This window comes from Suricata suricatta, chromosome 3, assembly GCF_006229205.1.
Source record: "Suricata suricatta isolate VVHF042 chromosome 3, meerkat_22Aug2017_6uvM2_HiC, whole genome shotgun sequence".
NCBI classification, from domain to species: Eukaryota; Metazoa; Chordata; class Mammalia; order Carnivora; family Herpestidae; genus Suricata; species Suricata suricatta.
The window spans coordinates 7,144,648-7,172,011 of record NC_043702.1 but is presented as its reverse complement, the minus strand read 5'-3'; the positions used below and the strand labels follow the sequence as shown (position 1 = coordinate 7,172,011).

The window sequence follows — 27,364 nt, the reverse complement described above, 5'->3', positions numbered from 1 at the left end:
GGACAAAGATAGGCTAGTGCATTTATGTATAAAGTTACCCACCAACATTACTTTTTACATCTGAAAGTTGTATTTAATTCTTTTAACATTTGTCCTTTAATAAGCTCTTTTACTTGTTTTCATTTTTTCTTTTCTTTATACACATTATAGTTTTAAAAGCTTCTGTATTTGTCTCTGCGACATAATGGCTCTCTTCCTCATATGTTTTGTAAGCACTTATTGGGCTTTTGAGTCCTGGAATATTCTTTTTTTTTTATGGTTTTTATTTTATTTTTGAGAGACAGAGACAGTGTGAGCAGGGGAGGGTCAGAGAGAGGGGGAGACACAGAATCTGAAGCAGGCTCCAGGCTCTGAGCGGTCAGCACAGAGCCTGACGCGGGACTCGAACCCACGAACTGTGAGATCATGACCTGAGCCGAAGCCGACGCTTGACTGACGGAGCCACCCAGGCGCCCCAGAGTACTGGAATATTCTGAAGTGTATGGTTCTGTGAGACGTTTTGGTTCAGCTGGCGCCTTGGGAGACTACCAGCCTAGTGTCCCACTTTGCGTTAGTGTGTGTGCCTGCGCTTAGCTACGCTACCAGCCGCCATATGCATCTCTGGGGGAGACTCACCTGTGCTCCCAGCCGGAGCCCAGGTCAGCGCGCGCACACACACACACACACACACACACACACACACGTCTTGATGCTTTTCTTCACCATAGGTGCATTTTTTCCTAGCCTAATTTTTCACTGAATTGATGACTCTTAAAGGGTGTTGATTGTTTTTCAGGAGGCTAACTTCTCTGTACGTCTACATTTCATAGGGTCAGAGCCTTATCTCCCGGCCCTCCTGCAGCTTTAAACTACAGCTTTAAACTCTGACGCCAGAGTTGGCTGCAGGGTCTGTGTGGCCTCAGCTTCTATGTATTCTGGTTTCTAGGTCTGACTTGCATTTTAGCTTCTGGAGATTTTCTTTCCTTTCTTGAGAGCTCAATTGTGCTCTCAAGAAGTTGGTAATATTTTGTTTAGCAGTTGTAGTAATTTGCTGTCAGAAGGGTTTTCTGAAAAGTGGCTCTACTGTATTACCAGAAATGGAAGTTTCTGGTACACCATTAGATTAGACACATCACTAGATCATAGGTTGTTGGGTTGGGGACCCACTCCTGGTTCCTTCAGAATTGGTCACCTGAGCCTGGAGGTGCTTGTCTTCCCTGAAAGGGAGGAGCACGGGCATGTCTGCCATGTCTGCTAAGGAGGCAGTCTCAAGAGCAGTGTTCAACTCTGTCAAGTGCAGGGTCAAGTAAGATCAAGACTGAACGTTGAGAGGAGGATTTCACAATCAGGATGTCTTTGCCAGAGCAGTCTCCAGGGATTGGAGGGGGAAGAAGCCTATTGTGTTTTGTGGTCTAGGCAATTCCCATTTTTTTTTTCCTTCTCAGAAAGAATGACTTGCAGTTTAACCATATGTGGCTGTTTATTTTATATTCTCTTAGTTTTACTTCTCTCTCGTTCCAACGCTGCCTTAGGTAGATGAGCTTGGTCACAGAAACTTAAGTCAGCCATGGAGGGGATCTAGTGTTTAGGAGTATCCTTAAAGCTCTCATTTATGTCTCCTTAAATGAGGTAGTCAGAACACGGGCCTGAAAAGAGTGGAGCTGATGTAGGAAAGTCAGAGAAAGACGATGGGAGGCGTCGCCACTTTTCATATGAAGTTTCTAAAAATTACGAAGAATTTCAAACATATAAAAACATGGAAAGAGTAGTTTATCAATCCCTGTTTACCCACTTCCCCAAATCAATAACTTTTGCACATTTGCCTCATTCATCCCTTTTTTATTCTTCTTTTATTTTTGCCCAAATATTTTAAAGAAATCCCTGACATCATTTTCCCCCCATTCATATATACATATATATGCTCTGCAATAATGAAATTTTTCATATAGTCATGATGCCATTATCATACTCATACAAAACTGACAATTCTTTGGTATTATCTCCTACGCTGAGAGTATTAATGAGGCCTTTTATTTTATTTATTTTTTAAAAAATGTTTATTTTGAGAGAGAAAGAGGGCGTGTGCGGGTGGGGGAGGGGCATAGAGAGAGAAGGAGAGAGAATCCCAAGGAGGTTCAGCGCTGTCAGCCCACGAATGTGAGATCAGGACCCGAGCCAAAACCAGGAGCTGGACGCCTAACCGACTGAGCCACCCAGGTGCCCCTTATGAAGATGAGGCCTTTTCAAGTCACTTCTTTGAATATGCTGAGATTGTTTCTCTTCTGTTGTCTTTGTGTTTGTCATACCGTCTGCCAGGAAGGCTCTACTCTGAGACGGTGTGTGGACATCTCATCATTTGGATCTTAGTTCCGGTATTATCTCCTGGTGAGAGGCTTTTCCTAATCCCAACGCTGAAGTGCTGCCCTCTTTCCTCATCCTGTTTGTCACTGTCTCCTCACTCTTGCTGCCATCGTAGGTGGTTTACTGGTCTCCTCTGCCCCCTAGATTGTGCCTTGTTTGGTTGTCTGTTTACTTGTTTGTCTCCGCCCCCTAGATTGTAAATACCGTGGAAGCAGGGACCTTGCTCTGTGCCCAGAGCCGAAGAGCGGATGGCGCTACATGTAGTAACGAAGCACATTTTCAGAAACAAGTCCGCTATTAGAATAATAGGAACAGATTCCAACATTTGCTTAATATTTTATAACCATTATCTCTTCCTACAACTGGTTCTTATTCCAGAACTTTTCTTTTCTCAAGAGCTTTAAACCAACAGCTGTGTTTGCAAAAAGTGCTGGGTTGTTTCCCTTTCAGGACATTTAATCTTTTAAATCCTGAAAATATTTTGTAAAATATAAGTGAGTAAAGTCACTGCTGACCTGTTGAGAGGCAGTGTTTTTACTGACATAACTCTCATTTGGGATCACTGTATTTGAGCTGCGGCTACTAAATCTGTTTTGGCCCATGTGAAACAGGATGGGATGGTCTTGTAGCCCGCACATCCTTTAACTGATTATCTGAATTTCTTTTATTTAGGACATCATTTGTAAAGGATGGTAGGGGGTGTTTTTTAGTTTTATTATCGACGTGGATGTTCTTTAGCATGAAAAAAGTATAACTTAATAAACAGATATGGTATTATAATTAAAGACTGGATTTCTTTTGCAAACATATAATTTCAGACTTAGAACAAAGATGCAAGAATCATACGAAGAATTACTCTGTCCTCTTCACCAGATTCTTCAGCGTTAACATTTTACCACGTTTACTTTATCATCCCTCCCCATTTGCCTTTTTTTTTTTTGGCTGAGAGTGAGTTGCAGACACTCAAAATAAAGACCATTGTGCAGCGATCCAACTAAGGAACTTAACATTGACATAATGCCATTAACTAATCTATAGATCTTATTCAAGTATCTTCAAGCTTCCTAATCATGTCCTTTATGTGAAACAAAAATCCTGATCACAAGTTGCATGAAGTTATCATGTGTCTTTAGTCTCCTTTACTCTGGAAGAGTCCTTTGATGAATAATATTATTGAGGATTATAGGCCACTTATTTTGTAGTAAGTCCCTCAAATTGGCTTTTAGTGGTATTTCACAAGTAACATGTTTTTCTTAACGTATCTTGTCAGGAGGCATAAGATGATGTGTCCCGTTGCTGGTGTTGACTTTGATCAGTTGGTTAAGTTGGTCTGCTAGGTATCTCCACTGTAAAGATGTACTTTTCCTCTTTGTATTTAATAACTGTCTGTGAATAGTTTGAGATGATTTAATATTCTATTACTCCTCAAACTTTCACCTACTAGTTTTAGCATCCATTGATGAATGTAATGAATTAGGATGATGATGATTGTTAGTGGTAATTTTTTAATTCCATCTTTTTATCTACATTTATTAAAATGTTGGGATTCCGATGTAAGGAAGAGAGCTTTCCCTTTTATTTATTTGTTTCTATCAGTATGAGCCCATGGATTCTTATTTTACTTAATGGATTATAAGCCAATATCATGTAAAATTTTTGATAGTGAAATTGTCATACATTTGGTCAGTAGGAGGCTTTCAGCTGAGTCCTGTGAACTTTTGACATGTACCATTATTTTTGGGTGTGTCCTTACTTTCTGGAACAAGAAGATATTCTATCTAGAACAGGGCCTTGGCAAACCTTTACTCTAAGTGGCCAGATAGTGAATATTTTTGGCTTTGAGGGCTACATAGTCTCTGTTGCAACTACTTAACCCCACCCTCAGCAGGAAAGCAGCCATAGACAATTTGTAAATGAATGAGTTTGGCTATGTTCTGATAAAACTTTATTTACAAAGACAGATGCCTGACTGAATTTGGCCCTTAGGCTGTGGTTTGCCAACCCCTCTTCTAGGCTCTTACTGTACTTCCTCCACTCTAGTCTCAGAATTGGCCATTTTTCTAAGGAGCCTGGTTCCTTTTAGCAGCGAATGTTATTTAGGAACTGACATCTGGGCTCATTGCTACTGGGTATTATTGATTTTAGGCCCTTTTAGAGGACAGAGCTAGATAACATAAGGATATAGACATGTATATACTTGTACATTTGTGAGAGTGTGCTTCTGTGTTTATCTGTATATGTTGTATGTCATTGGTTATAGTGATACCTCCAATTCCATTTCAATACCACAGGGTTTATTCTAACCTTTCTACTTATATTTGCAATATACTTACTTACATAAGTAAGTATTTATTTACTTGTCAAATCCTAGAATATACAGAAAGTAGTTTTAGGGTTGCTAACCTAAAACTGTGAAAAACTTATACATTAAACTTTAATTTTATTTATGCTTCTTATTTGTTTTTAACCTAAGGGTTTAGTTAAATACTATGCTCAAGAGTTATTTGGGTTCTTCCCTCATTACTTTAGTATCTTGTGTCTCTCACTTTAAATACAGTTAGGGTCATTTGTTTTTTGTTTACATTGCATTTTGGGCTATTTCTCCTATTCTTATTTTATGTTGATTTTTTTGAGTGTGTGGAACACAAATGTGGTTTCAAAAGTCAACATACAGAAAGGTGTACGCAGTAAACTATTACTTCCCATTCATTGGTTTTCTCAGTTTTCACCCACCTCTTTCTTGTCCCGCCCTCCCTCCCCCGTAGGTCACCATTTTCACTAGTTCCCTGTTACTGTTCTGCCTGCCTTTTCGCACAAATGAGCATATGGGTGTGTGTGTAATTCTTTTTCTTTTTCTTTGTTACATAAAAGGAAGCATACTATAGTTAATCTGTCCTATAATTAATTCACAAGCTCCAGAGTTGATCAAAGTATAATACTTCTGTGTAGTAGAGTGAGTGGCCTCTGCTGAATTGAGTTTCTGGAGCACAAGAAGGAACTTCTCTCAGGTTCAGGTGAGACTGAGCCAAGAACCAGAAATCAGTCTCAATCAGGCAATCTGTGTTGGGTTAAAAAGACAGTAAGTACTTTGGTAGTAGATCTTGATGATACCAATCTGTCTCTTGATACTGCTCTGATGTAAACTGTTGTCCTCCAGCCTAGAGGTTGACTTCTGTGCCTGATGCACAATTGCCATTCTGGGGTCTCCTTTCTCTGTTATCTTGGAAATTACCTACGTACATGTACTTTTTTATGGTGTTCCCTTCTCACCATGTCCCCTTTCTTGCATTCCTGTGTCATTTTGGTCAAGCATATATTTTAGTAGCTTCATAGGAAGGAACATATGACATTATTTTTGATCTGCACTTCTGAAAATGTCTTTATTTTACCACCTTACTTGATTATTAGTTTGCATATGGAATTCCAGGTTAGAAACAGATTTCCTTAAATTGTTTTTGCTATCTTATTGAGCAAAATACTGAAGTATTTCTTAGGCTTAACATTCGTTCCTGAAGACCTAGTTTTTGCTCTGCTATCATTTCCTTTCATCTTGAAGAACTTCCTTTTGTGTTTCTTATAGTGATGTTTTGCTGGTAATGGATTTTCTTGGTTCTCCTTTATCTGAAAAATGTCTCTCTCTTGCCTTTTATTCCTGAAGTACGTTTGTACTGGATATAGAATTCTGGGTTGGTTGCTTTTTCCTTTCAACCCTTTATAGATGTTGTTCCGCTGTCCTCTGGATACCTTGCAAGAAGATAATAGGTAATGATAAGAAATCTAGTGCCATTGAAAATGTTTATCTCTATGTAGTTTATCATTTCCCTCTGGCTGCTTTAGATTCTGACTCTATCTTTATCTAGATTATCTAGATCTAGGTTTCTTTGAATTTTTCCTCTTTGGGGTTCATTGGGCTTCTTAAGCTTTTATAAAACTGGATTTCATAAAATCTAGGATGTTTTTGGTCAATGTTTTTTTTTTTTTGACTAATTTTTTGTCTTCTGGGATTCCATTTACCCACATGTTTGATTTTTTGATAAAATAAGCCTAAGTCTGTATGTATCTCTTCATCTTTTTGTTCAATCTTTTTTCTATCTTTTTCGGATTATGTAATTTGTATTGATAAAGTTTAAGCCACTGAATCTTCACTCTTAGATCTTTATTTTGCTATTAAGCTGATACACAGAATGATTTTATTTCAGATGTTATATTTTTCCATTTAACGTTTCTTTTTTTAAAATTAATTTTTTGATGTTTGTTTATTTTTGAGAGACAGAGACAGTGTGCAGGTTGGGGAGGGGCAGAGAGAGAGGGAGAAACAGAATCCAAAGCAGGCTCCAGGCTCTGAGCTGTCAGCACAAAGCCTGATGTAGGGCTCAAACCTACCAACTGTGAGATCATGACTGGAGCCTAAGTCAAATGCTTAACTGACTGAGCCACCCGGGTGCTCCTAACATTTCTATTTTTAAAAGAAATTTTTATTTCTCTGTTGTGATTTTCTTTTTAGTCATCAAGTGTCTTTTCTTTTTTTCAGTGAGCAGTTATCATAGCTGGTTTAAAGTCCTTGTCTGTTAATTTTAACCTCTGAGTTATTTTAAATTTGATATCTATTAATTTTTTTCACTTTAGAATGGTCAAATTTTCTGGGTCCTTTGTATCTCAAATAATTTTGGGTTGTATCTTAGATATAGTTAATAGTAGTTTGTGAAGACTCTGAATTCTGTTAAATTCCACTGAAAGATGTTGATTTTTTAAAATTTCTTTTCCTATTTTTTTTCAACAAGTGTTTTTTTTTTAATGTTTATTTTTGAAAGAGAGAGAAAGCAAGCACGTGCATGAGCAGGGGAGGAGCAAAGAGAGGGGGGACAGCGGATCTGAAGTGGGCTCTGCGCTGACAAGCCTGATGCGGGGCTTGAACTCCCCAACCGTGAGATCATGACCTAAGCTGAGGTCAGACACTCAACTGACTGAGCCACCGAGGTGCCTCATGATTTTTAAAAATACCATTGGCAGTTAGCCTCAGACCCCATTAGGCTCAGACTATAAGTCTTGTCTCCTGAAGTTCATGTTTTAGTTCAATTTGTTAAGCCGTTATGATGCTGTACTGGGTCTGTGCTGCACATACGCCGTGTTAATGGGGTCAGACTGAGACTTGGACAATGGTTATAAGACTTAGGGGAGCCCCTCTTCTGCTCTCTCCTGTCCTAGATTGCTCCTGGCAGCCAGCTGTGGTTGCTCAGGCCTTTTCCCTTTCTTCTGGCTGGCCAGTCTGTAGGATTTCTCTTGAGGTTTTACCTACATGTATTGCCCCCTCGTCTGTGACTGTGTCCTGCTTTTAGGACCAAGTTGTGACCCCTCCCCTCTCCCTCCTCCTCTCCCAAAAGAAACCCCAAACCAAAAAACCAAATACCAAACACATGAAACGACCTTGGTGTCAGTCGTGAAAGACAGATTTCTGTTCCTCCTAATAATCTATTTATTTTATTTATTCTTCAGAATCAGAATCTTCAGATAGTTTCTTTTATTTGTTTGTTCTTCCTTTATTTCTTTCCCTTTCTTTTCTTCTTTTTTCCCTTCCCTTCCTCTCTCTCTCTCTCTTTCTTTCTCCCCATAGTTTATAGTTGTTAACTCAGTTTGTTTTTAAGTCATTTTTTAGGCTTTGATGCCAAGCCTGGGCTTTCCCAACTTATCATTTTCATCAGAAAAATGATATTGAAAAAACCTTTAGTAAGAAATGAGACCTGAAAAATGGGTGTGTGAGTCAGAGTTCTCTAGAGAAACAAAGCACATGGGATATAGATGGAGGAAGATATTTACTACGGGGATTGGCGCATGCAGTCATGGAAGCTGAGAAGTCACCCAGGCTGCCGTCGCGAGCTGAAGACCAGCAAGGGTGGCAATGTCATTCAGCCCGAGTCCGAAGGTCTGAGAACCAGCCCGAGTCCGAAGGTCTGAGAACCAGGGGAGTCAAGGCTGTAGCTTTCAGTCCAGTCTGAAGGTCTGAGAACCGAGAGCGCTGAGAACAGAAGATCTGTGTCCCAACCCCAGTGATCAGACCAGAGGGGCCAACTTCTTTCCTTGGTTTTTTTGGTTCCCTCAGGCCCTCAACAGATTGGATGGTGCCCTCCCACACTGAGGAGGGTGAACTGCTTTACTGAATCCACCAGTTCAAATGCTAATTTCACTCAGAAGCCCTCACAGACACACCCTGAAATAATGTTTATTATTATTATTTCATGTTTGTTTATTTTTGAGAGACAGGGAGAGACAGAGCATGAGTGGGGGAGGGGCAGAGAGAGAGGAAGACACAGAATCGGAAGCAGGCTCCAGGCTCTGAGCTGTCAGCACAGAGCCCGATGCAGGGCTCAGACTCAGTAACCACAAGAACATGACCTGAGCCAAAGTCGGACGCTTAACTGACCAAGCCACGCAGGTGCCACAGCGCCCCCTGAAATAATGTTTAGCCAAATATCTGGAAACTCTGTAATGCAGCCATATTGACCCATAAAATTAACCATTACAGTAGGTTTGATTACAGAGTTGTAGTGAGGAACCTGAAGAGTTTTGAAAAAGCGCTTCATAAAATACCTCCTATGTGAAGTAATGGATCAAAGAAAGGAAATTAGTGGTTGAAAGAGAGACGTGTTAAGAAACTGTTGTAATCCTAGGGCTACACTGTTGGAGCAATCTGGTTTCAGACAGTGCCAGTCACGTTGGAAAGGAGAGAATCTATTTAGGACACATTTTGAAGGCAGAAGGGACGGAATTTGGGAATAGAGTGTTAGTAATGGAGTGAAGGAGATTAGGTGCCTACTGTGTGCTGCCCAGGGATGACAATGATGTCATGAATTTGGATGCAGTTAAGTATGCGGGCAGAAAGTCTAGTTTGAGGAGAATAATAACTTGAATTAGAAACATGTTGCATTCGAAGTGCTTGCCAATATTAATGAGCAGGAAGTTGGAAAGTTAAAGAAGAGCTTTGGAGAGCAGGACCGGAGATGTAGATTTAAAATTCTTTAACAGAGAAGTGAGATGAGGCCTAAGAATAGAATCGTACAATGGCAGAAATTTAAGGGGTAAGTGACAGGAGAGTAGTCAGCAAGGAAATTTGAGAATTGCAGCGAGAAAGGAGCCAGGAGACTGCGGTGTCCAGAAGGGTCAAGGGAGAAGAGTTTGTAGTCCAAGGGAATGGTTAGTCGCATCCTGTTCTAGAGGGGCTAGGAAAAACTGAGAGTATGCTGTTGTTTTAGTAATGAAGCTTTTCCCTCTTAGAAATACTGAAAGCCTTATTTCATTGTAGAGATGAGGACAAAAGTCATATTCCAAGGAGGTTTACAGAGTATGTAGTGGGGAGTAAGAGTTCTGAGTCTAGACCACATTTTTAAACTTTGGGAGTGAGAGAAAAGGAATGGTGGCTGGTAGCTGAATTGGATAGGAGGAGAAGAGGCAGGCCCTTCGCTAGGTTCTGTGCTGTTGTGGAGGCAGCCAGGGTGAGGACAGCGATCGTGGTAGAGTTCTTGAGTAGACAGATAAAAATAAGGGCGAAGAACACAAATTGAGGAGATTAGGTTGTAAACACGTAGGGAGCTTTCTAATTTTTGTACAGGAAAAGAGAGGATAGATGAAATTAGGGAGAATTTTCATCAGAGAGAAGAATGAGTCCTATAGGAGGGAGTTGGGAGTTTTAGGCATTGACTGAAACAGAGAGTTAAGAGTGAGGTTGATCCTTCCACTTACAGTTATAACATAGAAAATAGTTGGAAACCAGTCTTACAGCAGTTAGAAACGTTGGCTTATGCCCATCACCAAAAATACCTGTTGAAGGTATTTGAGAGGTAGTAAGAGAATGAGGGGCACCTGGGTGTCTCACTTACGTGTCCAACATCAGCTCAGGTCATGATCTCATGGTGGTTCATGAGTTCAAGCCTTGTGTGCTGACAGCGCAGAGCCTGGAGCCTGCTTCAGATTCTGTGTCTCCCTCTCTCTCTGTTCCACCCTGCTCACACAGTTTCTCTCTCTCAAAAATAAATAAATAAACAAAAAAATACATTCTTCAAAAAAAAACATGGGAATAAAGGGTTAAGGAGATAAGGCTACTATTTGGGGTTGTCTCTTAGGAATGCTTACTAGTTTTTAGAGGGATCAGCTGAAAGACCAAGAAGCTGAAACAATGAGCAATGCACTTGATATTGTCTTAGGGCTAGAGAGCTAGGGAGTGGAACTTGGGGCCTGCTAATGTGAGGAGTACGTGGCCCTGGCAAACCACTCGTACTTACTGTTGGGATCCCGAAGGACTACAATCTGCAGGTGAGGAACTGGATGTAGATAGACCCTCACAGAAACTATATCTCCACTTTGAATACATTGAACCCCCAAGAGCAGATTGAGGAAATTTATTGTATTCGTCACAGAGGCTTCGCAGAAGCAAATGAAAATCTCTTTGGAAGATGGTAACGTTATGTGAGGCCTCAAATTATCACTATAGAAATTTCGCAAATATAATGTTTATACAATACTAAAAAGCTCAAATGATTAAAAAACATGCACAAAACCAAATAGAAGCAACAAGATAGCATTAGATCCATTGGGGCCTCTGTTATTGGAGTTTTCAGGAGCAGCTTTAGTATAGTTATGCTTTCCTTTTTCATAGGGATAAAAGACAAGATTTACCATTTTTTAGCAGAGAACCAGAAACTTTTAAAGAAAAAGGAAAATCTGACCTTGAAAGCGTAATAATTGAAACTTAATGGGTCAGTTTGCCAGACTCACTAGAGTCTGATAGAGCTGATAGAGAATTAGTGAAGTAGAAGAATTACTGAGGAGACTGAAGGACAAATAGAGACACTGAAAGGTCAGAAGTGTGTAATTGGACTTTCACACAAAGAGTTGAGAGAGAACGGGGCAGAAGGGATATGGGACAAGACTGGCTGAAGACTTTCCATAACTGATGGAAGCTATCAAGTAATAGGTTATTGCTAAAACCAAGCAGGATTAAAAAAATCCGTATCTTAGTATATTGTAATAAGCTGGTGGAAAGCCAAAGTTGAAGAGAAAAATTCCAAAACTGCTGTCGCTGGGGAGAAGAAATAGTACTGTCAAAGAATAAAAAAAAAAATTAGACTGACGGCTGACTTCTTAACAAAAACATTGAAGGCCAGAGACAATGGAAGGTTCTCTTCAAATTACTGAGAAAATAACTGACAATCTAGAATTCCAAAATCTGTGAAATTTCCTACAAGAATAAGGATAATATTCAAATGTTTCAGACTCGACAGGTACTCTTTTAAATGCTCAAAAGGGGCACCTGGGGGGCTCAGTCAGTTAAGCGTCACACTTTGGCTCAGGTCATGATCTTGCAGTTCATGGGTTTAAGCCCTGTATTGGACTCTGTGCTGACAGCTCAGAGCCTGGAGCCTGCTTCAGATTCTGTGTCTCCCTCTCTCTCTCTGCCCCTCTCCCGCTCATGCTCTGTCTCTCCCTTTCTTTCAAAAATGAATGAACATTAAAAAGAATTTTTAAATGTTCAAAAGACACGTGGCTTGTGGCTACCATTCTAGACAGCACAGATATTGAAAATTTCCATAATTTCGGAAAGGACAGCACTGCTTTTTTGTATTTAGAAAATCACAAGGATATTTTGAACAACATTCTGTCCCCACACAAAGGGAAATTTAGATGAAATTGATACATTTCTAGAAAGATACAATTTACTAAGATTGAAGAAATTTAAAAATCCAAATTATTCTAAATGTTAAGATAGCATTTTTTCTTATGATCTTTTTTAGCCTTTGGTATCAGGGGTAATACTATCCTTGAAGAATGAGCTAGGAAATATTTTCACTGTTTTCTAGAAGAGTTTGTAATAAAGGATTATTATTATTTTTACTTTCAGTTGGATTTTGTAAAAGTAATTTTACTTCAAATTTCTTTTCTTCCTTTCTTCATATTGGATCATCTTGATTGATCATTTTTATTTTCAGGTTTATTGATTATTTTTATGAGAACTCACATCTGCTATTGAACCCTCCTGGTGAATTTTTAATTTTAGTTCTGTCTTTCAACTTGGAATTTCCTTTAAAATTTTTTTTCTGTCCATTGATATTTTCTGTTTGATGAATCACTGTCATCATACTTCAGTTTACAAGTGGTTTTTTTTTTTGCTTTTTGAGCATATTTGTAATCTATGCTTTGAGGTTTCTGTTGCCTAAGTGTGAAATCTAGGCTGCCTTACAGACCTATGAAACTGCCTGTCCTCCTTTTCCATTTTTTGGCTGTTAAAATGTTTTGCTGAAACCTGCACATTTTTGAAAGTGTATTCTGCATTCTGACTCCTCTCCCCCCAGAGCTGGGTGTTCTCTTTGTTTAAAGACTTCCCTGTACTCATTCTTCAGAGTCTGTTTCTCCCACAGTGTGTGGCTGCTGAAGTCCCTGCCTGTTCTTCCTTTCTGGTTTTTAAGTCTGACTTTCTTCTTGCCCTTGGGTCAGGATATCTTAATGGTCAGCCTGTGATTGCTCAGAGGTTGTGTTTAAACTCTCTGAAACAGTGAGGCCCCATCCTTTGTCAGGGGTTCTCAAGAGACCTGGGGGAATGCATTCAAAGTTCAGGCAGTAGACAAGTCAGCCTAGGCTTTTGCTTTCTACATTTGCGAGGTTCACTTTCGTGTAGGGATCAGTTGCCCTTTAATTTCTTTCCTGCATGTTTAAAGTCCTGTATGTGCACATAGCAGGAAAAAGTAGGTTTTTGTCAAGGCCTACTTTGATCGTCTCATTTCTAAATCTCCCTGTTAAATTTCCGGTTGGTTTCCTGATCAGTTGCTTGCCCTAACTAGTATTGCAAATTCAGGCTAGTTGCAATATTGGCCTCCCTGATTTTTTTTGTGCCTGGAATCGCTATTGTTTTTGGAAATGGCCCTGGGCATGGAATTCTTGCTGTGTGTGCTCCAGTGCAGTGCAGCCCCCTCTGGCCAAGTGCAGCCGCCCGTCTCTGCAGCTTGCTCTGCTCCGGTGGGACTTCCGTACAGAGGGGTTGGGAGGAGGTGGGGGTGGTGGAAACTCCAGGTTAAAGCACTGCATACTTCCTTTGTTCTCCGAGATTCAGTAGATTTTCTTGCATAAACACTTTTCAATTTTTTGTATGTTTTTGGTCAATATCCAGATCCTCAAATAGTTGGTTTTGATAATTTTATCCAGTTTATTGTTATTTTTGTTCTGGGGATAATATTTGTCACATTCCTTATTCAGCCTTTCTGGGCATCATTTCCCCTGCCTTCTTTCTCTCTCTCTCTCTCTCTCTCTCTCTCTCTCTCTCTCTCTCTCCCTCTCCCTCTCCCTCTCCCTCTCCCTCCCTCCCTCCCTTTTTCTCTCATTTTTAAACACTTAAGTTTTATTCAAATGGAATTTTATTTCAGAATATGTTGTAAGGTAGCACTGTATTGGCAACTTGGGTAATAATGGCTTAATGCAACTTGTTGATTATTTTATGTGTTTCCCAATTATTTGCAATGTAAATTGATTACTTCTCTAATTTCAGTGAAATTTATTTTAAAATCTTTTTTTTTTTGCTTTATTCCATCAATAATGTTCTCATTCATTTGTTTTTACCATGTCTCACTTTCTGTTGGCTCTATCTCAACTTCTGAACAGGCTCAACCTTTTCTCTCTTTAAACTTTATCTCCTTGGGTCTCCTTGACTGCCCAGGCTCATGAATTTCATCTGCTCTTGCTCCTCAGGGCTGAGATCTGGGGTAAGGCAAGGGAGATGCCCGGGGCACAGGCATTTCAGGAGACTCTCTCGAAGTCCTGCAAGCTCAGGGCTGCTTCTTGTATAGCTTTGCTTCGATGAATTCTGCATCCTAGGTGCCTGGCTTGCCTCACCCTAGTCCTGACCCCACTACTTAAATTTCTTTTTAGTGTATATTCACTGCAAGTTAGTTTCTGTTCCAAATAGGCTTCATTTATTCAAAGTTCAGGCACCTGTTCTGTATGATGCTTTGTGCTAGATTTGGGGAATACGTAGCGTCTCAAGACACCACTTCGTTCACCCACTTTCTTCAGGTTTGCTTGTTCTCAAGTCTAGTGCCTTTTCCTCCATGTGTCCTCATTCCTGCTTTTTCGTTCCGTGAGACATTATCAGCTGTTACTGTCTCTTCATCCTCCCTTCATCCCAGCGCTTCAGAATGTGCAGCTGTTGCCAGGGTAAGGCACCCTCTCAAGGACCCGAGGGGCATCTGGGCAGTACATCGAGTGTCCCTCATTCTGGAAGCTGGCGAGGATTAGAAATTGACTTGTGCTTTAGTGTGTTCAGGTAGGGGTCCCCAGGATTTCTCTGGGTAAATGGACTTTTACACCCATGTTGCTGGGAAGGTTGCTCATTCATTCATCTGCTCCTAGTATCTTCTCTATTTGGTATCTTTCCATCTTCTTCCAGTCCTTTGATACCTAAAGGTAAGCTTTGATTCTCTGCCCAGCTATCTGGCTTTCTTTTGCCAACTTGAAACTCTTGTTTCCTGGGTCCTGTGTTCTTTTCCTATTGTTATTTTTAAGTAGGCTTTACGCCCAGTGCAGAGCCAACATGGGGCTTGAACTCACGATCCTGAGATCACGAGTTGGACAGTTAATCAACTGAATCACTCAAGCGCCCCATCTTTTCTATTCTTTGCTGACTTGCTTTTAGTGTAGTTTCCCTAAATGACCCTTCTCTGTTTGGTATTCTCATGCTAATTCATGAAAATAAACTCATCCACTCATTGGAGGAGTGAAGAATAAGCACATGTTCTATCCCAGGTAACATGGGAGTCACTTGGGTTACAGCAATGCACCCAACCGAACATTCCTTGTCCTCTTGAGCTAGAGGCAGGTTCGGTGTACCTCACACCAACTGGGACATTTGCTGTGCAGGAAAGTTACGCTTGCAGCTGACCTTGGGACATCTGAGTTGAGATCTGTCTTCATTTCACCTGATAGTAACTTCCCTTAATTTTGAACTCCTGCCTGCATCAAGAATTGATACAAAGCACCCCATTTTTAATTCTGGCTTTTGCTTTTGTGTTGTCTTTTTCCTGCTTGCAGCTTGCCCCCAGCCCTTCTTCACCTTACCCAAGGCTGCCATGAATTGTGTTCTTAGCCGTGGTTGCAAACCGAGATCGTTAACTTGTTCTCCTTTGGAAGTTATTTTCTCCCTTGTTTTCTTAACATTTGACTCTTGGTTCTTTTCCTACATCTTTGTTAGCTTTTTGGTGATATATTTCTGCTTCTCAGTTATATTTTCTACTTCTTATTCTTTGAGTTTCCTAAAAGTTGCCCTACCCCAGATTTTGTCCTGGGCCCCTTCTGTTACCAGTTTACCCTTTCTTGGCAATCTTGTCCATTCTAGCAAACTCTGGGTTACCATTTTTATGCAAATGGATGGCCAATTTATCTAAGTTATACTCCAGTTTTCAGGTATTTGGGGTAGGGGCATATACATAGCGGTGCGCGTTTCCATGTGTATAGGTAACATAGAGGTATGTATTCGTGTAGTGATATATAATACCCTAAATAGAATGCATTATCTTCTCTAACTTAGTGACATTATGACTTCTCGGTCTCCTTGCTTAAAATCTCGAACAGTTGCTGCCACTTCTGTGCTATTGAGGCTTCAGATCTGCCTGGTTGCCAAGCGGTGCCAGTTTGTCCTGTGCAGTGCCGTGTCATGGGATTCTTCTTTTCAGTGTGTGCTTTTTCAGCCCTAGTTCAGGCCTTCCTCCCTTGTCCCCAGTCTGTTCTAGTTCTTTCCCAAAGTGCAGCTGCTGCTATCTTTCTTAGCCTGAGATGACTCTGAATCTTGTGCCGGGTTCATTTCTCCTGAAACACAATTCTGATCTGTTGTTCTTCTCTTCTGCTCACCCATGCTTCGGAAATTCCCTACCGCCTTTGAAAAGGGCTGCTTTTCTAAACCTTCCAACTTCTTTTATTTTCCTTGCCACTGCCTCCCTTCATATAGGCTGGATTCTGCCCAGATGGAATTAATGTTGTAAGAACCTGCGTGTGTTTTCCTGTTTGTGTCTCTTTTTTGCTTCCTTTTGCCAGCAGCGTGCTTTTCTCACGTTCTCAGTTCTTAAGACCTTAACATCTTTTCTGAAGCTCTTTGATTTCCTGACCTGGAGATACTTTCCTCCATCCATCATATGTACATTTACCCATACTTAAAACAAATGTAGTGCTTATCGCTTCCCAACTTGTGTTATCTCAATATGATTTTTGTAAATCTAATTAGCTTTTGTATTCTTTGTTGTACCTAGTATACAGTACACTGCAGAAATATTTGTTGAATTAATGAGTGGATGGATGCATTCTAAATTAAACCATCAGACAGTCTGGCCTCCTCTGTGCGTCCTTCCCATTACCTTGTTGTTTATCTAAGACCATCTGCTTCTCTCCCTTTCTAATTTTTTTTTCTTTCTCCTTGAATCTCTTCATGTATTGCTAAGTGGCCTATTACCCTTTGTCTTTGTAGCTTCTCTTTTCCTGAGTTAGTATTAATTTCACTTTAAAGAAAAATTATGTCATTTCAGTGAAGGATGTGTGTGGGAAATTTACAGGAAATGGAAGCTAGTGTTGAGAATGACATCTTGATCCATTTTATGGGAAAGGAGCCTGCCCACCAGGATTTTGGAAATTTGCAAGTAAAGGCTTAAATCCCTGGGCTGGTGGCCAGCGGAGAGGGGAAAGGAGAGGTTGTGATGATACGTTCGGTGTCCAGGTGGAAGGCTGGGGGCCAGCTCCGGGGCCCTGGATTCCAGTCCGCTGATCCAGGCAGCTGCCTCCTGTTCCTTAGAAGCAGCTGCCTGAGCTTTTGGTCAGATGACCTGTTTGAAGTGATGTCACGTAAGAGTAGGGAAGTAGTTGTCTAACTACAATACTGCCATTTTCTGAAAGCCAGTGAACCACCTGGGTTCCGTGCATAGTTTTGGATATCCGGTTGTGGTAGTGAATTCGGTTTTTTGCTCATGAATTCCAAGGAATATTTACTTGGTTTCATAGAGGAACGTCATTTGTCCAATATTAAGTGTTTAGTAAATGCTGCATCTTTTGAGGCCTAGTGTAGTACCTACTTCATTATAGCCTGTAGACTCTAGATCTTGATACCTGCTTCTTCAAAACTGTATTCCCTCCTGCTCTTGTCCATTTCAGAAGTTGAAAGGAACTGCAGAACTCTTTTTAAAAATTTTTTAACTTGTTTATTTATTTTTGAGAGAGAGAGAGGGCGCGCTCATGCACGCACGCAAGTCGGGGAGGGGCAGAGAGCGAGAGCAAGACCTAGAATCTGAAGAGGCTCCAGGCTCTGAGCTGTCAGCACAGAGCTGGACGCGGGGCTGGAACCCACCAGCCACGAGATCGTGACCTGAGCCGTAGGCAGATGCTTCACCGACTGAGCCCCCGAGGCGCCCCGGAACTGCCGACCTCTTTGATCTCTGCCTCATTGCCCTACGTGTGGAGGTTTTCAGTTGAAGTGGCCCTAACAAGCAGTTACCCTGAAAGGCAACTCAGGACAGATGGTGCTTGTCCAGCTGCCTGGGAGAAAGGGACACCTGGACCAGGAGGGGCCCCACATTGTTTTTGATCATCCTCGCCCTAAATTTCCAGGAGCACAGAGGAGGTCCCGGGTTAAGCGCCCATTAGTCACCCATGTCTCTTCGCTTTCAGCCAGTGACTCCTGAGCTACTCAAGGCAGGAAGAACTCTGAGCTGAGCAGTGGAGGCCCCCCCCCGGATCTGGAGAGAAGAGGTGACCTTGGAACCAGGAATGAGCCATCCTGACTGCAGGCTGAACCTCCGGCCCCTGGGGACCCCCAGAGGTAGCAGAAGGAAAATGGGTCCACTCTAGCAACTGGGGACCTGAAATGAAAGAAAAGTGGAATGGAATGCGGGGCGGGGCTCAGGCCTGAGGGGGGCTATAATTCTTTTGGTGACTTGTTAAATATTCTTCTGTGTTATTTATTCTCCAATTAAGTGTGGTTTCTTGTTGTCTTAATTTATTGTTGTATTGAGTACAGCTGTTTAGTTTCTGCCAGAAAAGTGACAATCTTTTAGTAATTCCTATTTTAAAAAAAGCTTGTGTCTATAAACAGCAAAGCATCTTGAACCCATTATTCAGATTATGTTCCGGGCATGTTGTAGTGCCGACTTACGATTCAAGTCTCATGTGTGTACATTTTATTCATGTTTCCTAATCCATTCTTTCCTTTTTGTTGCTATATGAAGTCATTATCAGAGCATTTCATTCTTTTATTGGTCTTTCTAAAGAAAAAGGTGAAATATCTCCAGTTTAAAAACTACAGAGATGTTCGGTTATGGAAAGAATTGATTGCTGCCTCATGTTTCTAGGTGTGTCCTCTGTGGTCGGCCCCCATGGTGTCGGTGCTTCGCCAGGAGACAAAAAGGCAAAGAACAAGTCCGTACGAGGGAAGAAAAAGAGCATATTTGAAACCTACATGTCCAAGGAGGATGTTTCAGAAGGCTTGAAGAGAGGAACACTTATCCAGGTGCCTAAAACCTACGTAGATGGCTAGTCCTTGACTCTGTGGAATCAGAAGTCATCTATTACTCATTAGACTGTTTATTATTCTGCATCGTGTGCTTGAGGGGAATGAGGGTCTCGCAGGCACACGACTTCCCCTCCTATCCCTCCAGGTACGGTTAGAGGCGGTAAGTACCACCAGACAGACAGACAGAGTGCTCTGAGATTTGAGAGGAAGGGGCCATTACTTCCAGTTAGGGCTGTCTAGGATGTTTTATTGGAAGGGACATACCTGGGCCAGGCCGTGAATTGATGCAGTTTAAATAAATGAAGATCAGAGACAGCGCTTTACAGATGGAGAGCTCAGTGTGAGCTACTCAGACAGAAGTGGGAAACGGGGTCTGGCTCCAAGAAAAATGGACAGTTCTGTTTGCTTGGAGCACAGGGATGCTAAATATCAACAGCAGCAGACAATATTTGTTGAGTGCTTTGTAGTTTACAGAATACTTTTACAAGCTGGTTCAGTGGTTTGGCTCCGCAGATGTTTGTTGAGCCCACACTGCGAGCCGGGAACAGTTCATAGTTAGGAGTGTGCCTCGTGGGTGTGCTCAAGGCGGATGGGACTGTCTTCCTGTTCCCTGGGCACCCGGTCCCGGGCGGGCAGGCGGTCCTGTGAGCGGATGATTGGGGATAAATGGCAAGTGCTCAAGTAAAAGTGCTACGAGGTGTATGGAAGGATGTTAGGGGGAAACGGGGAGACGTAGGAGGTGACTTGTCAATGGATATTGAGGGACGACTAGTTTGGGCCTATTGGTGAGTGAGCTGTGTGTGGGAAGGAGGTATGGAGAGGCAGTGGCGCTCATGAAAACCTGCACTTGTGAATCAGTGTGGAAGAAAGCAGCTTAGGTCTCCTGAGGCATTAAATACGAGGCAGGAAATAGGTAATGAGATGGAGAGGGAGGCAGGACCGCATATTTGAATGAAGTCTGTTTTATAAGTTTTGGATCGGTACGGACGTATTACCCAGCTCACTTGAAAATGTTCCTCATGTTCCCTTTTCTCTCATTCTGAGAGCCCACCTTCTACATTTGTGGCTTTGGCTGAAGATTCAGCCAACGAACAGATACTATCATCTTCTTTTCCTTTTTAATCACCTTTTTGTATTTACCTGTATTCAAGTGCACGTATGATTAATATAGACTCTTTTTTTTTTTTACATTTTGAACCCGTTATCTACCCCACCATTACCTACCCCCTGCTCATGCCTTATGCTCCGGCCTCGGTACCACCAGTCTATTTCTCTGAGCTTGTTTTTTAAAGATTCCCCATATAAGGGATCATACTGTATTTGTCTTTCTCTGACCGGCCTGTTTCACTTAGCATAATATCTTTGAGGTCCATTCATGTGGTCACAAATGGCAAGATATCATTCTTTTTTCATGCTGTGTACTTTCCATTGTGTGTGTGTGTGTGTGTGTGTGTGTGTGTGTGTGTGCGTGTACACTCCACAGTTTCTCTATCCCTTCATCCATCAGTGGACACTTAGGTTGTTTGCATAGCTTGTCTATGATGCTGTAGTGAACATGGAGTGTGCGTATCTTTTTGAGTATTTTTGTTGACTCTTGAATGGAAGACTTATTAATAGACGAATTGATCTCTATGGTTTTTAGAGGTATTATTGGCCTTTTTTTTTTTTTTTTTTTGGAACCTCGCTTGGCCTCTCAGAGTCAAACCTGTGTTTGGACGTTTGCCCATTCATCAATCCATTCATTTGCTGTTTACTGTTCGATCCATACACTGAACTCTATGTTATCTACAAGTTTGTTGGCCTTTATCTTGTTTCGTGTTCGAAGACTCTTTGTGCCTTTTCTCATTGTCACCTCCTGCCACTCTCCTCCAGGAGCGTGCTGCTCCATTCACCCTGTCTTTGAGACTTTTCCCGTGAAAACTCTGCCCTTTGTTTTTTCTGTGCCTCTGTATGCACTGTTCCTAGTGCTTGGAATGAATGCTTGATGAAAGTGTACTTGACCTTTAAGTCCCTACCTAAATGTTACCCCCTTTGAGAAGCCTTATTTTAATTCTCCAGGCAGAATTGGCCACGACCATTTCCTGAAACTGACTTCGTTGTTTACCCTTTATTCTAAACTTATTATCGTTTCTTGGCATTTATGTTTCCTCAAATAGGCCATTCATTTCCGTGTGGGTAGGGTTGTATCTTTCTCCCACAAATTAGCCCGGTGCATGGCATTTGACAGATGCATAAGTTTATATTGAGTAAATATTTATTTACTGAGGTCAGGGTACTGTCCTTTGAAGAAGAGTGAGGGAAACTCAGTTGTAAGAACTTGGAAGAAAAATTGCTTATAATTTTAATTATAGAATTTATAGAGATACAGTGAGGAAAATATTGTGCAGTGATACAGGTTTTGCTCTTTCCTGTTAATTTTTGCTGTTGAAGCAATGCTTTGCTGATACTAAAACAAAGCAAAAAGCTGATCAGTGTGACAACTCTCTTTCCCAGGAGTTTGTAAATGATTCCTCCTGGCTTGTGACATCATGAGACTGTGCAGCCAGAGCTTCCCTCCGCAGATGAGAACAGTTGTTCTTTGCAGATGGGAGAGGAATGGGTTCCAGATATGAGGTCACCGTGTGAAATATACAACACTGTAAATGAGATTTTCACAGGCAGGGAAGCAGTCCATCTGCTTTCCTATACAAGGTTAATGCGTGCCGGCCTGGACGGGAAGATAAAAAGCTAGACATGAAAAGCTATTTGAATGCTGGTGGAGAAAAGTAAACTTATTAGATATACTTGTAAGTATTTGTTAACTTTTGTATTCAAATTTAAGTATATTATGACATTCCTTTTTTCTTCCTATCCGGAGAAGAAACTTTTATTGAGCGAAAGTAAGGAGATCTGTTAAAATAGGAGCAGGATAATATTTTTATTTTGTTTTCAATACTTTGAACAACAATGACCTGTGACATCTCACTGGGGTTTGGCCCTGTGTGGGGATGAGGAGTCCACAGTGCCCAGAGGAATCTCTTTCTTGTATTTGAGCTGACAGCAGTGACACACGATCATGTACATGCAGTTTTGAAAATTTGTTGTTAGAAACAAGTTCTCATGTCATACATATGTCCTTTCTCTCTCCATAGGTGTGGGAGTAGGAGGCTATTTTAGGAGATGTTGAAAGAAAGGAGAGTATGGGATAGACAGGCCTGGAAGGGACTTCAGTTTGGGGCGATGACCAGAGTGACATTGGGTATGATGGTAGGCTTGGCCGGTTTCCTGATCTCAGACGATGCTTTGGCTGAAGGTGGCTCAGGGTGATCTCCAGAGCAGGCTGACGCATGATGTCAGAATGTCCCCTAAAGTAGAATATTGGTGTAAAGTTGTTATTGGACCTTGGAAGAATTCCTAGTCCAGGAAGAGAGGACAGGATGGGTTAGTTTCTAGGACCATCATTTGTTCAGAGTGAAATCAGCTGGAGAATGTTTGGGTATGAATTAAAAAGAATAGAGGTGACATTACAGTGGCCCGACCAGTCATTTGGAAGGCACAGATGATCCTCATAACTTTACCTCCAGGGCTGGTGCGAGAGCTTCAACTCTGCGATGTTCATTAATGAGCTCATGTTTCTTGACTGCCTACTAAGTGCCAAGCATATACCCGTGAGCGAGATAGACCATTCACGGGGCCGGGGCGGGGGGAGACAGGCCAGGCCAACACAGCTAAAGACATAAAGTAGAAATTACAGCCTGTGCTGAGTGCTGCTAGGGAAGTAAAGAAGAGAGAGAAGAATTAGGCAGAGCCATTTTATATGGGACGGTTAGGCCGGTCTGGGCAGGTGATTGCTGAGTTGAGATGTGTAGGGTGAAAATGGGCCAGCCGTCTAGGCAAAGAACGATGTAGGCAGAGAGACCAGGTAGTGAAAAAATGGCACGCAGAAAAAGGCTTGGTGTTGTTGAGGAGTCTGAAGGATGCCGTTGGACATAGTGAGAAAGGGAATTACGGCATGGGGATAAGCTGGAGAGTCAGGCAGCCGCCCTGGTAGGCTGTACTGAGAGTTGGGTTTTATTAAAACTGAAGGATTTCAGTAGGGAGAGGCTGTGATTTACCTTATGCTTTAAAAACATCTCTCTGGCAGTTGTGAGGGGAAAGACTTGAGTGGGAGTTGGGCGGCCCTGTGAAAGGCCAGCAGGGCGAAGTAGGCGTGAAAATACGGATGGTGGCCGTGAGGACGATGGAGGGGTGGATCTGGACCTGGCCGGATGCGACGGCTTGAATGTGAAGCCAAAGCAAAAGGAGGAACAACGCATAGTTCCTAAGCTTTGAATGAAGCAACTAGATGGATAATTTTGGCGTTTTCTGCGATGGGGCAGGCCGGGGGTTGGAATGTGGTGCTGGAGTGGTGGGGGAAGGGAGCAGGTGGCATAAATGAGTGAAGAGGCCCTGGTGATGACCGTGGCAAGCAGAGAGGCAGTCGGAAGCAGTTACACGCGAGGGCTCTGGAACCAGAGCTTGGACGTGGTGTGCAGGTGGCCGCCTCTCAGTGCCCTGGTGTTCTCATTTGTAAGAAGGAGGACAGTAGTACCTGCCTCCACTTGATTGGAGGGTTTAACTAGTTGATAGATATAAAGTTCTTAAGACATGTGTAACCTGTAGTGTACTTGATGTGTTATTTGAGATTTTTTTTATGGCTATAGGAGAAATGTTTGTTATTCAACTCAGGTGGTTGCTACCATGGAGGGTTAGCTGAATTTTCAAGGAAATGTGGAAATACATATTTCTGTGTGAAATTCCTTAGCTTTAAGTATTCTCAAACATCCTGTAAGCCAAGTAAAACATGTTTGTGATTGCCAAGCTAGGCCAATTTGCCCAGTTGTGTGGTATTTTTCTCCAGTAACGTTCAGCCCCTTGGGTGCAGGCATGGAGAAGGCAGGTAGTTGGGGTGGACCGAGAGCGAGGACTTGCTGGTTGAATAGAAGAGGGAGAATTGACCCAGGGCTCAGGGTTTGCCAAGGCTGGAGGTAATGACAGGCCATGGCAACTAGGTGGCCAAGGAAGGGACTAAACATAGCATGGAGACAAAACATTGTCAAGTCCATAGGTTGGAAGTCTTAGTGAAGGCAAGGAGTTGTTGAAGTGGGTTATTTACCTTAAGGGATATGGAAGGATAGAAGATTGTGATCAGAAAGTGTGATCTTTGAGTTTTCGTGTTTAGAGTTGGCATCATTAGCAGTGATGCCAAGAGACGGCAGTGAACACGGGGGAGAATGGGTAGGGTGGATGGAGGAAAAGGTGACTGAGTGCCTGGCTAGGGCCATCTGGTCAACCATATGGATGCAGAGTCTCATAAGTGTTTATAGGAATGGAGGTGCCGATGAAGACAGTGACCTACAAGTCAAAGCATTAGTGAATCGGGGATACGGTCAGAAAGTTTGAAGATGACAGAGCTGAGAAAGTATATACAGCAGGAGCTAATCATACGACCTTCAAAGGATCTTGGTTTTGATCACGAATGGAGGAAAAAAATAGCTTCAAAGCTCCACGGGGAAGCAGGGGGCAAACATTCTTCTGGTCCCTGAGATACATGGGCTCAGAGAGATACACTAGACTCGCTTTGAGCGCACGTCAAGGGTAGTGACCATATCAGGGGCAGCAGGTTTCAGTTCAACCAGGGAGCCCAGGAGCACAGAGAGAGGTGGAGCATTGTGTAGGAGCCTCACTGACCATGGTCCAGGCCCGGGAAAGGGTTAGGGAGGAAGATGAGTGATGAGGGGTTGGGTAAATTAGGTGATGGCCATAAAAATATGGGAGTAGAAGTCTGGGACTTCAGCAGGCAAGACAAAGTCAAAAGTGTTCTTTTGCTGGAAGAATAGCAGTTGAGAGGAGGAGAAAACCCAAAACAAACCTCAGGTCGGAAAGCAATGCTTGGAATCAGAAATGAGGTTTTAAAAAATTTAACTTCAGTGGGTTGACTTTATTTGGAGGGTCTTCCCCTCATCAGACACTCCACTTTCTGAGGACAAAGACTTTATTACTCTCCACCGGGTCCCCATCACTTAGCGTAGTGCCTGTCACGCTAGTCTTCAGGAAATTTGTTGAGTGAGTGGATGAAAATTTAGGATAAGTGTAATAAGCTTTTTATCTCCCTCCTCCAACAAGAAACAGCTGTTCCAGAAGTGAAATTGCAGTGACGTTCGTGAAAAGGAACTGGCCTCAGAGAGCTATGCCAGCCTTGTCCCCTGCCCCCCGCCCCCATCTCCTACCCTGAGCAGAGTCCCATCATGGTGGAGAAGAGCCGTTGCCCTCTGAAGCACTCTTGCTTCTACGGTGTTCTTTGTCTGTATTTCCCTTCTGGTTTATCTGCGAATTTTTCTCCTCTGTCAACGACCAGGGCAGACACTGTCTCTGGACCTTTCCTAATGCCCCCAGCTGAGAGCAAGCGGTCTTCGTATTTTATTTCAGAAACAGGGAGCGGGCTTGACCACCACTCTCTCTCCGCAGCGTGTGGCTCAGGCTCCTGAACGATGCCAGTATGCCGTAACTCTTGAATTAAGTCCACCCAGGATGGGAACAGTATAAACTGTGGGAATTTGTAATTTAAACATGGGGCACCAGGGGAGAGAAGGACTATTTCCTACTCTATTTTAGGCCTTCACCTGTTCCGGTGAATTAATGTATCTTGGAGTCTTTCAACGTTTGGGGGGAAAATGTTATTTAAAACACTTTCTCAAGACACCCTTTGAGTCTGGCTCTTAGGAAAATAATCGCCTCTCCATGTGCTCTAATGGCCTTCGAATGCAGCTGGAACCTTGGGAGGGTTACAACTTCCTGCAAGAGCTTAAAATACTGAACTGCTATTGAAGGCGGCCCCCACCTGCACCCCTGTGCGTAAATAGAAGCAGACCCTGATTTGGTGCTGGAATAACATGAAGTTGAAGGCAGGTTGGGTGGCCTGGCTGTCGGAGCCAGGATTCCCATTTACATTAAGAGCTGGTCCTGGACCATTTTGAATCGTTGACTCATTCGGCTCTGCCGAAGGGCCAGAGTGAAAAAACACGCATCTGGTCTCTCAAGGTTAAGTATCCAGGTTGGAAGTCAACCCGTGTCACTCTGAAAGTCGTCACAGAAACAAGCAAGCGGGGCAAGGTCGCCGTGAATAAAAGAAGGCCGTTATACAGTGAGACGTAATCCCACATAGCCTTGATCTTAGAGGTCTCGGTCTGAAGGCGGGCGTCCGGGGCCACGTACCATCCAGCAGTCACTGCTCGGCTGCTTCTCCCCTGGGTCGTTCACAGAAAGGGGCCTGCCTGAGCCTTCAGTTTTCAGTGGGACCTTGCGTTCCAGACATCGGTATAAATCAGGTTTCACGCATTTAATGAGTGGTTCTCGTAGGGCTGAATCGTTTCCTAGATCGAGCTGTTCAACTAATTTAGAAACTTTTTACTGGAGAATAACATACCTATGGAAAAATTCTAAGTGTATAACGAGATTTTCATGGATTTTATTTTTATTTTAAAGGGTGTACTGAGAATTAATCCAAAGAAGTTTCACGAAGCCTTCATTCCTTCCCCGGTAAGTTCAATAACTTTATAATAAACTAATGTCACATTTAATTTTTTAGATGTGTTTGGAAACTGAAATCATATATTCTAACTAAGAAGTGGAGTAGTAAAAATCGAGGATGGGCAAGGATTTGTTTCACATTTAAATAAGCAAAATTTGCCCTTGGCTTACAACCGCTTCTGCCGGTCTTAAACCCACACCGGAAGTGAAGGGGCGGCGTTTGTTACCCGGGCCTGGGGGCAGCTGCGCCCACACAGACGCCCACCAGTGCTTGCAGTTGGACGCCCTTGGTTTATGGCTTAAAAGGATTTATGGGTTTTTCTGCTGATTTAAGTTAATCTTTCCTAAACAAATATGCTATCTACTTTCGATCTACTGCATGAGCTAATTTGCAAACATGTCCAAAAATAATGTGTGACGCTTTTCTTCTTTTTGGTCAGAGTTTCTCACTTCACTTTTATGCAGGTGATAGCACTTGGTATAAGGCTCTTCACTGTTGGGTCTTTTATGCACTTTCTTCCGTTCATGACTCATTTTAACAGGTTCTCTCCTGTTAAGGGAAGTCCACTCTGACATATAGTTACAGGAGGTCTCCGGATAAGGCTTGATTGTGCAAAGCTGGGAGAGCAAGAGTCTCAGATTTCTGATGTGACTTTTCCAGGCGGCCATAAATAAGATAGCCATAGAATTATAGATTTTTTTGAAGTTTATTTATTTTGAGAGAAGGAGAAAGAGAGAGTGAGTGTGTGTGTGTGTGTGTGTGTGTGTGTGTGTGCATGTGTGTGCATGTGCGTGTGCAAATGTGAGCTGGGGAGAGGGGCAGAGGGAGAGAAGGGAGAAACCCAAGCAGGCTCTTTGCTGTCAGTGCGGAGCTCAGTCCCACAAACCACGAGCTCATCAACTGAGCCAAAATCAAGAGTTGGACGCTCAACTGACTGAGACACTCAGATGCCC

General features: G+C 42.4%; 1 protein-coding gene across 1 annotated transcript in view; it reads left to right on the top strand.

The window, feature by feature from the left end:
• DIS3L2 (DIS3 like 3'-5' exoribonuclease 2) overlaps positions 1–27,364 on the top strand; it is a 328,420-nt gene that overhangs the window by 33,683 nt on the left and 267,373 nt on the right. The window contains exons 2-4 of the mRNA XM_029932868.1: positions 18,022–18,172; positions 18,702–18,859; positions 26,366–26,419. Coding sequence (XP_029788728.1) covers positions 18,121–18,172; positions 18,702–18,859; positions 26,366–26,419 — 264 coding nt within the window. The 5' untranslated portion in view covers positions 18,022–18,120. The remainder of the gene's footprint in view (positions 1–18,021; positions 18,173–18,701; positions 18,860–26,365; positions 26,420–27,364) is intronic.